The sequence below is a fragment of the Primulina tabacum genome, chromosome 2 (genome assembly GCF_025594145.1).
Source record: "Primulina tabacum isolate GXHZ01 chromosome 2, ASM2559414v2, whole genome shotgun sequence".
Classification (NCBI taxonomy): domain Eukaryota; kingdom Viridiplantae; phylum Streptophyta; class Magnoliopsida; order Lamiales; family Gesneriaceae; genus Primulina; species Primulina tabacum.
This window is the reverse complement of record NC_134551.1, coordinates 8,474,943-8,486,099: the sequence shown is the minus strand read 5'-3', so window position 1 is coordinate 8,486,099 and position 11,157 is coordinate 8,474,943. Positions and strand designations below refer to the sequence as shown.

At 36.6% G+C, this 11,157-nt stretch overlaps 1 protein-coding gene across 2 annotated transcripts; it reads left to right on the top strand.

Annotated features, from left to right (window-relative positions):
- The first annotated feature begins 738 nt into the window (after positions 1-738).
- On the top strand, positions 739-4,176 carry LOC142529460 (zinc finger CCCH domain-containing protein 30-like). Of its 2 annotated transcripts, none has more exons than XM_075634996.1 (2): positions 739-1,022; positions 1,740-4,176. In XM_075634996.1, exon 2 carries the CDS (start codon positions 1,761-1,763, stop codon positions 3,924-3,926), a length of 2,166 nt encoding a protein of 721 aa, XP_075491111.1. In that variant the 5' UTR covers positions 739-1,022; positions 1,740-1,760; the 3' UTR covers positions 3,927-4,176. The 2 variants fall into 2 exon arrangements, with proteins under 2 accessions (XP_075491111.1, XP_075491119.1); XM_075635004.1 differs by having other exon boundaries at positions 739-1,122.
- The last annotated feature ends 6,981 nt before the right edge of the window (positions 4,177-11,157 follow it).

Here is an 11,157-nt window from a genome sequence, read left to right as displayed (position 1 = left end):
TAAATGTGGGGAAACACTGTAAGATGTTGGTCATTGAATAAAGTGCAGTCTTTCTTTTATATTAGATTACCGATCACTCCACTAACTAAAAGATACCAATATAAAGCCAAAAGATGTCGACTTAAGAAAGAAATTACTCCATTACCACCATTTTACCATATCATGGAGTAACTATTACCTTTAACACATGTCTTCAATATTCAATGGCCACTAACTCAAAATACCATAGTTTTTAGCATTTAAATTTTCTAAGTCGCATTCTTTGGATGCTTAACAAATCTAGAGGTGATCACGGTGCGATTTTGCGGTTTTTTTTAAAAAATTCAAACCGAATTGTCATATGCAGTCGGTTAGTATTTTGAAAAATTAATCGCAGTTTTACATGAAAAATTAGTCTTACGGTTTTGAGTGGTTTCAAACGGTTACGGTCGGATTACGATTTTTTTAATGAAAAATATTAGAACATATATTCTTTATCTTTGGAGACAAATTTTGCGGGTTAGGGGAAGAGGTATATTTTAATCTACACAACACACATTATTGGACTCGAACACAAGATTCAAAGTTTTGGAGCATCAGCCTTATCGCTAGACCTAAAGATCCTCGTCGTTCGAGATAAATTTTACATAAGAGGGATACGAGAGAAATGATGCATTTTTAAGAATATGAGAGGGTAAAACAAGATTAACTATTAGTATGAGGGAGTAAACTCTGATTTAGCTTTATATAGAGAAGACACGAAAGACTGAGGGCAATCCACGGCGGGCAGAAAACATAAATAAACGTAGGAAATGGTTAAGAAAAAAGAGCGAAAGAGAAGAAAAGCATCTGCCCTTCTTGTCACTTCAACTTCTTTATTCTCTCCACTTACTCTTCTTTCTCTAGATCTGTGAATAATCAGGACTTTACAAAGCTAACTCCTCCATCTTTACAGTTTTTTTGGTCTGTATATACTAAAGATTGAATATTTTGCTGCTCTTGGTGATGGGGTCACTGGGTTTTTTTCATCTATTTTTTTCCTGGTACTGAGTTTTTGTTTGTTTTCTAGTTTCGGTTGCTTTTGTTTTGCTTGAATATGTAATAAATTCGTGAACTCGCTGCTAGCGAGCTAAATGTACTGGTGTAAGTATTCTGATGCTGGCTTTCCTTTGTTTTTTGCTGCGCAAGAATCTGATTTAAGTCCAGATATCTGATTTTAACTTCATGGGCATGCATCATAAAAAGGGTTGCGTTGTTTATATCCCTTTTATTTTCTTTCTCAATTTTTTTCCCTGGGGTTGGACTTTGACTTTATGAGAAAGGGTTGGATTTCTTGGCCGCCGGTTTCTTGTCGAACCATCCAAACTGGCAGTAAGATCGAGGCTTATTTTACTATTTTGATATTGTTATTTTGGGATGGGTCGATTATTTTGTTCTCGTATATATGAGGGTAGTTTTTGCTGTTAAAGTGCGGTGACCCCTGCCCCTTTTTAATCTTAAATCCTCGTGCATCAATGAAATCTTCGACCCTTTCTAATTCTGGATGTTACTGTAAAGTTATTTTTCATTTTTTAAATTTCTTGTGTTTAACTCTTGTGTGCCTTTATTGTTTTGGGCGATCTTGGTGGACTAATTTTCATGTCTATCTATGAACTGTATGTTATTTAGGAATTTTGTTGTTATTTCCGAATTTATTGTTGCTGTTCTTTTGCACTTTTGGATTCTGATATCAAGATTTCTTTGTTTTTGCCTCCTTGAAGTTGAAGACTAAAAATGAAAGCATGTGCAAAATAGATTGGTTAGGGCCTGGAGGTGTATCAATTCCCGTTTACTTTGACATTAGAAGAGACGGTGTAATCATGGATTCCAATCTCTATGCTGAAACTCTAGATTCTTTTCATAACTTGCTTGAAGTTGCTGCGAACAATGATGTTGAGGGCTTTGAAAGGTGCTTGGATCAATTAGCATCTAGAGTTGATGAGGTCGGAGCGTGGTATGGACGACAAAAAGGCTCGAATCAAATAGTTTTGCAGCAAAGGACTCCCTTGATGGTGGCTGCGACTTACGGTAGCGTTGATGTTGTGAAACTGATTGTATCTTTACCTGATGTTGACATGAATAGGTCATGTGGTGTCGACAAGAGCACTGCTCTTCACTGTGCTGCATCTAGTGGGTCGGCATATGCTGTTGATGTCGTAAAACTACTCCTGGCCTCAGGTGCCGATCCTAATATAGCTGATGCCGATGGGCTTTTACCTTTTGATGTTATTGTTGTATCCCTGAAGTTTCCGGAAATGAAAAATTCCCTTCAAATGATGCTCGCAACGGATATAATGTTTGAGAAAGCACACAACCTTAGGGTGTCAATTGAAACTCCAGATTCTCCGCCATTTTCACCGGCCCATGGACATGAATCCCTGTTTTCCCCCTCCCAACTGGCACCTTCTCCAAAGAGTGCAAGATTTCATGACATTCCCATGCCATCTGCACCAGAGAAGAAAGAATACCCAGTTGACCCTTCTTTACCTGACATCAAGAATGGCATCTACTCAACTGATGAGTTTAGGATGTTTTCTTTCAAGGTGCGGCCCTGTTCTCGTGCCTATTCACATGATTGGACCGAGTGCCCATTTGTTCACCCAGGTGAAAATGCTCGGCGGAGGGATCCAAGGAAGTATCATTACAGCTGTGTGCCCTGTCCTGATTTCCGCAAGGGGGCCTGTCGAAGGGGGGATATGTGTGAATATGCTCATGGTGTTTTCGAGAGCTGGCTCCACCCAGCACATTATAGGACTCGGCTATGCAAAGATGGTACAAGTTGCAACAGAAGAGTTTGTTTTTTCGCCCACACGCAGGATGAACTTCGACCATTATACGTCTCTACTGGTTCTGCTATTCCGTCTCCTCGATCAAGTACCTCAGCTGCTAATGCCATGGATTTTGCTGCAGCGATGAGCCTTTTACCGGGTTCACCCTCAATTCCTATGATGTCACCATCTCCATTTTCTCCTCCTATTTCTCCATCGACTAATGGGATTTCGAGCACGGGTTGGCAGACTCAACATAATGTTCCATTGCTGCACTTGCCTGGAAGTAATCTCCAGTCCAGTCGGTTGCGATCATCTCTGAATGCTAGAGATATTCTCACTGAAGGCTCGAGTTTTTTTCCAGAAGTTGATGTCCAACAGCAGCAAATCTTGAATGAGCTATCTCTTCTGCAGAATCCGAATATTAGTACCAATTTGTTGAACCGATCTGCTCATCCAAAAATGCCAAGTCCTTCAAATCTGGATGATATATTTTCTGCAGAGAATTCTCCTAGATATTCTGATCAGGCATTTGGTTCAACAGTGTTTTCGCCTTCACACAAAGCAGCAGCCCTTTATCAATTCCAGCAACAGCAACAAAGCATGCTATCTCCAATCAGAACTAATTTTTCACCAAGAAACATCGATCACTCTCTGCTGAAAACACCTATATGTGTTCCGTCTCCTGGGAGATTGTCACCTCGAAGTATAGAGCCAATATCGCCAATGAGTGCTCGAACATCGTTGCTAGCTCAACGTGAGAAGCTACATCATCCGTTTCGAAGTCTTAGCTCACGTGAACTTGGTTCTAATGTTGCAGCAGCCGATGCTTGTTCAGAAGACACTTGGCCCAATTGGGGCTCCCCTAATGGTGCACCAGAGTGGTCAGTCCATGCTGATGAGTTTGGGAAGATGAAGAGATCTTTATCATCCGAGCTTCTCAACAATGGGGAGGAGCCGGATTTATCATGGGTTCAGTCACTTGTCAAAGAATCTGGTCATGATATGAACGAAAATTCCGTAGCTGGTACATCCATGAGTATGGGCGAGAATCTGAGTAACCAGATGGAAGAAATTGATGAATCTGTTTTGGGCGCATGGCTTGAGCAAATGCAGCTTGATCAGCTGATGGCTCAATAAATTCGAATGCATCTACTACGACTTAAGATCCGTTAACACGAGATTTTTGTGGAGCATACCAGGTTTGGGAACTGACACAGAAATGGCCTAAGTTCCATTATATCGGATAAAATTAATATTGTTTTTTCCTTTTGATTCATTCTGAAACTAAATATTGCAAAGAATGAGTAGCTATGTGTTGTTGGATGAGGGCCTAGTCTAGGAAACACTCTTCCAATTGCCGATAAATATAAATATATTTTTTGGTTTACAGATAGATTTTGCGCTTAATTTTCCAATGCTGTGGTACGATGGATGTCTTTGAAGGTCTATGCGTGTGAGACCAACATGGCTGTGGGTGGGTAATTCTCGATTTGGTCTTTCATGTTAAAGTAATTATTAATTTAGTCTTTTCTCTTTTTAGTGTCTTTATTTTAGTTTCTCTGCGTAGAAATTTTCCCTTTTTATTCCTGTAGTCTCTATTCCTATTTACCCTGTTTTCTATTTTTATTTTTATTTTATTTTTAGATATGAGCACTTGACATTCTTATATCTATCGAGCGCATAAGATTACGCAAGTTTCTCGGTCTATATACCATATATCTATTTATGGTCTATCATGTTCTTGTATATATATCATATATCTATTTATGGTTTATCATGTTTTCTTATAATCAATTAAACATTTTACCTCTTTGATCGAATTGTCGTCGGGTTATATACATCAAGTTTTACATACTGTTCTTCACAGCTTAATCACAGTCGTAATTGATGGTATCTGAAGTAGATTTATTTAACATAATTAATACAACTTTGTATTGTTTTCTATCTTATGGTGTACATTATGGTGTACAACAAGTAAGTTTAATTTTAAAATAAAAAACGAGAGACATAATATTTGGTTCTTTTATTCAAACATACGTAATATTATTACATAATAATTTTCTGTAGGGGAGGAAAAACTTGTTTAGATACCTATCGTAGTTGAAATATCATGCATATAAACTACATAGAAATATTACAAATTTTTTTGAAAGAAAATGAAGAGTTGGAATGATGTTTTTATCTTTATTTTGTTTTGATATGTATAAAGAAGATTTGATGGATTTGAAATTTGGATTTCAATCTTGAATTATTTCTTTTCCTTATTTTTAGTTGTGGTCGATAATGTCTTATAATTGGTTGTTGAGTAATACATATAATGTGATATCCCTTGTCCCACATCTTAAAAATTAAATATTTAAAATGAGTTTATAAAGGACAACAATGGACTTCTATAACAACTTGAGTTAATCATTTTCGTAAAGCGAGTACGAATACGAAGTAGTTGTTATAGCGGCTCATTGTGCAGTCCACGCAGGCGCGGACCTAGGCCCGGGCTCGGGGCGTGACAGAATGGTATCAGAGCTGGTCTCCGGCATGGAACACTGAGAAATAAGTGTTATGCGGGCAAAGTGCTACGTGCATGGGAGCCACCTCTTGAACCTGTGGGGCAAAGTGCTACGTGCATGTGAGCCACCTCTTGAACTTATAGGAGTCATCTCTAGATTCTCGGTGCTGGTGGATCGAGTGGTCAGGACGCGACGAGGACGTCGCGTTCTGAAAGAGGGGTGATTGTGATATCCATTGTCCCACATCTTAAAAATTAAAGATTTAAAATGAGTTTATAAAGGGCTACAATGGACTTCTATAACAACTTGAGTTAATTATTTTCGTAAAGCGAGGACGAATACGAAGTAGTTGTTATAGCAGCCCATTGTGCAGTCACGCATGCGCGGACCTAGGCCCGGGCTCGGGGCGTGACAGAAACCTTCTTTTCGGTAGCTCATCACATAAGAACTCCAAAATTAAACGTGCTTGACTTGGGGCAATTTTGGGATAGATGACCTCCTAGGAAGTTTCCTAGGTTACGTGTGAGTGAGGACATAAGCACGCTGGAAAGACTCGTCTTTGTACAGTGAGGACAGTCGTCGAATCTAGGGCTTTACAGTTGGTATCAGAGCCGACCTCTCTTAGTACGCTGTGGTTCGGAGACGAACCAAGCAGAAGCTGGTGGGCATGTGAGGCCCGGGGCCGAAGAGGGCGAGGGGTGATCGCCGGTGCCATGAGGTTGCACGGACAATGAGCGGCACCTGACATGCTTCTAGGTGGAGGGAACATGAATGAACCGATCTCACACCGGAATGAGAGGGATTCCGAGACTGTTCAATGTAATGGACTGTACAGTTGAAGAGGGCTTAAAAGATTTGATTTGTACTACTCATATCACGAAGATGCATCTTCTTTTCAGTAGCTCATCACATAAAAACTCCAAAGTTAAGCGTGCTTGACTTGGGGCAATTTCGGGATGAGTGACCTCCTGGGAAGTTTCCTAGGGTGCGTGTGAGTGAGGACATAAGTACGCTGAAAAGACTCGTCTTGGTACAGTGAAGACAGTCGTCGAATCTGGAGCGTTACATATAAACTACAGAGAAATATTACAAATTTTTTTGAAAGAATATGAAGAGTTGGAATAATGTTCTCATCTTTATTTTGTCTTGATATGTATAAAGAAGATTTGATAGATTTGAAATTTGGAATTCAATCTTGAATTATTTCTTCTCCTTATTTCCAGTTGTGGTCAACAATGTCTTATAATTGGTGGTTGAGTAGTTCATTCTTTCACTAGCTAATGGTCCAATATTCTATTAATTACTAATCTGTTTTTGTGGTGATGAGTCACATCCCACCTGCATTCTTTATTTCTGTCGGATAATATTTTGCTTTTGAGGTCTCTGAAGAGAGTTTTTTGTGTGGCATTTCACAACTTGGTCATGTTTCTGCAAGATGATTTTAGTCAGTTCTTGGCCGAAAGTCTTTATCAAATTCTGGCTTCTTTTGGTTCAGACATTCTGAACAGATGCATTCTGACCATCTTTCCACATGAACCATGTTACATAATTTCCGGCTAATTTTTTTGCTCTCAAGCAGCTTGTTATTCCATAGAGTATTTTTTTTCTTTTCAAATATGTCATATGCAAAACTTGTAGTTTTTCCTGTATAATATATAACTGAAAAATCCATTAAAGAACTTTGATAAAACTTAAATGAAAACTTGATTTTGTCCATCCCTGTAAGACAGATTCATAGATCTCGTGTTCTTGTCGTAGAGATGTCATTTTCAGTTAATGCAACAAAAAGAGGTGTTTCTTCTGCTCGAAAAATCATTGATAAATTTCAGAATAATTATTTATGGCCTCCTTAACTTGATAAAATGAAAAGACTTCATGTGAGCTTTTCCCAGCTGGTTTTGGTGTTGTAATGAAAAAATATAGATTTAAAATATCTCATCGGGACAAATAATCGTTGTTTGGTCATGTTTCATGAACAACTTCTTGGATCAACTTTGGTAGTGCTGATATTTCTGGGAAGCTGGGTGATGTATAAACCAAGACTAGAGCCCCAAATTCATACCATGTCTTGACTTCCATAGGATAAGAATTTGGTTTCATCCATACCCTTGGATACTTCCCTGCTATATCAACCTGAATTGTGGCTGAGTTGATACATATTCTTGTTTTCAATTTCTCGTGGTTCTGTTAAAATATCCGAAATGAAGAAATTATAAGCTCGTTAGTACCACCTTAGATTTACCCTTGTTGGTTTGAGGTCTAATGTTGAACTTTCTTTTTTCAATCCTCGAGGTGAAAAACTGACTTGAAGACTCGAGATAAGGACTCAGAGCTTCAATTTTTGCTTGGGCCGACTCATCTCCCGACTTAGCACTTGTGCTAGGGGTATTTGAATCCCTTGCTCATTGTATAGAGCCATGTACTCGAAAACTCTCCTTTAGAGAAGCAAGTTGTTTCTCAATAGTCTGGAGGATCGGATTTGTAATATATACTATATCTGAGTATAAGCATGTAAACATCATGTGATTCGATTCGAGAAAATGCTCTTATCAACTTGTTGTAGCTTACCCTCAACTTCTGCATTTATGGCAAGCTTGTTGAACTTTGTTGGAAGCATTTAAAGTGTTCTCTCAAGTGACTGCATTTTCATGATGTCATCGACATTGACGTTGTCCATATCTTGTTAATAAATATACAAGAATATTTTCATGAGATTTAATAATAAGAATATGACAAATATAAATTTGACATAAAGCGTACAATCTTAATAATCTAAGCGTACCATCTTAATAATCTAACCTTACTGGTTTAGATTCAATTATATTTTTCAAAAAAACTCACATGTGTATCATTAACTTTTAAGGTAAATTTCTTTGCAAGTAAAAATAATTGTCATTTTTGCTGCATAAAATTTTTTCTACATGGTTGTTCTTCATCTGGTGTGAGCTTTGTAAAAACCGCTGCGCACCATTGATCACTGGTTGTTCTCCTTTTGGTGTGAGATCGTATGGACTTGCCATTTTAGCAAAGATGCCAAAGAAAAGTTGTGGTTTAAATAATAATTCTTTCTGTTATCTCATTAAGAGATTTTTCGGTCAGAACTTACTCTTTGGTTTCTACCTAAATCATGTTCCAAGCAATTTAAACTGATTTTATAAGACTCATTTTTGATAGTTTAATGAATCATTTTTTATTGAGATCAAGTGCTTCTACTGCGATTCTCATAGCCGATGTCCAATCATCTATGAGATCTTCTCTGTTTTTTATGAGCATAACCCCATAAAGCTGTATTGGTTCCAAAATAGATTTCTCCTAGGCTGTTTGGTGCAAGAGAATTTGACTTCACCTTGACTTGGTTCCCATTGAGTGTGTTTCTTCACCAACCTGAAAATCATTTCGGGGTCCTCCTATGCTTGTGTTATAGGATCTCACACTTTCTATTAGTGATTCTTGTATTCTACTAACTAACATCCAGTTGTGTTCATGTTCAGATCTACATCCTAAAATTTGCAAAACACTAGTCTTGTTGATCCTCCAGACCAATCTTATGTATAATTGCCATCAGATTATTGTTTTTTCTGAGACAGTTTTGATGAGATTGATCATTTTCTCGCCATCGGTTAAAGGTTTTTATATCACTTTGACGTTCTCTCTTTTATGTAATAAATGTTCAGTACCAAATGATCGTGATAACCTTCTTTATGAGAACCTTTTACTAGTATTGTGTTGTTCTATATTTTGGATTCTTGTTTGAATATCATTTAGTGTTCCAAGAATTTCTTCAATTTTACATTGCACATAGTATAACAGATTGTCATAGTTTTGTACCGTCTTTTGTATCTCTCTAAGATTTCTGGAGAGTTTAGAGGAATTCAAGACTATTTCTAGGAACATATTGCTCTAAATCATAAATTTAACTTGTGATTCTGATATGTTCATCTTTGCTCATGATATCTAAACCTTGATTAAATTTTCTTGTAAATATTCCAAAGTATTGGAATAAGTCATGTAAACATTTAATCTCTAACCTAGCTTCGGATTCATATTTTTTTAGAAAATCTCATCTTCAGATATTTAATTACACAGTAATAATAATTTTGTAAGTTTGAAATAATTTATCTCAGCTCCGATACTATTTTTATGGTCCAATATACTAACTCCTTAATAAAATAGAATCACGATAGTTTGGGTATATTTTGAAAATATTTATGCTTTGAGGAATCATTTTGGGCAAATTCTTTGAAACAATGGAAACAATTTGGGATAGTTGAAAGAAACTGAATTAAATTCAGATTTTGTTAAACATTAGAGATCTAATTGAATTTTTGTCCGCTTTGGGTCTCTACTAAATTCTCAAATGGCCAAAAGAAAGCATGGTGATTTCTTGATAATGCCTGAACTTTCAGTGATATTTTCTGAATTTTTACTTGCCTTGCTTGGGACGGATTAGGAAGAAAATAATGAAAAGTGGGAAGCAGAGGGATTTGAGTTCTTAGATTTGAAGACAATGATTTCAATTCAAAAAAGGGTAAAAACCATTTCTTTTTTTGTGTGACCCTTATCGGGAGATAAGAAAGCATTCAACTTCTATATGAATCTTGGTTTGGCGTCACTACAAAACAATAATGGGATATGGACATGCATGATGATAAAAGTGATGGAGGACATTGCTTAGGTTCAAAGAGATGAGGACATCTGGACATGGAACAATAATGCGGAATAAGCCGCAGTCAGGGGATAAAAACTACTGTTGAATTTCCAAGAATGGCCGAAATAAATTAAATTTAATCATGTATTCAAGATAGAAAAATAGTTTTTGTTTTTTTAAAAAAATTGAAAAATAAAATGGGAGGATATGGTATTTAATCTATTTCATCTTGATATTGGTTATGGTTAATGGATTATCATGGAACATGCACTTTGAGCGTTTGGAATCCCAAAACTTTCATTTTCCAATTTTTAATTAGAGATAAGAACATTGGGATGTGGACGTGATTAAAAAAAATGCTATTATTCCTTTTAAAAATTCATGGGGATCAAACGCTAATGGGAATTTACTTATCTACAATATAAAACAATGGAAATTAGTTCAAATTATTTTGCCTGTCCCATCAGAAATACGAAAGAATTCCATCTATTCATCCTCTTTCGGTGGCTAAAGAACCTTTTTCCGTGTTCCAATTAATTTTTGAAGATACTATTACGCAAGAAAGGGACTTGAGGCCAAAGAGTACAAGGATTTGTGATCAAACTTACTCATCTTTCCTTTTATTAAGAAGAAAAAGGGAAAAAGTAAAAAGAAAAACTTAAAGAATATATATATGCTTTGGCCATTTGTCAAAAGCAAATCTATGTATTGATCAAATCACTAGATTTTATTTCTGAAATCATTCATATTAATTTATGAGCAGTGACGCAGAAACAGCATTTGTCAACTTTTAAAGTCTGTAGTTCAACTATTTCTTGTACCTATTTTCTGGTAATAAGAATCACCATTTGTTGCATTGTCTGAAAATTGAAAAGTAAACACAGTCGCCCCACCCATCATTTAATAATGCTTGACGTTGGTTAGAAGCAATTGACCGCACTACAAATCTGAAAAACACACTTTCAACCCAAAGCCATGTTGAATTTTATGATATATATGATCTCATAAGAACAAGACACTGTTGGTTTGAGTCAGTCTTGAGAGGGTTTTACACGAAAACAAGACAGGTACAATAGAGCCACTAATGCTCAATCAATATTGTGTGCAAAAGGAAAACAGAAACAACTCATAAATTTTGAAAAAGAAACTTGTATATACTGTAGGACATGATATTCAGTTGTCATAAAATGGTAACTATAATTCCCAAGTTGTA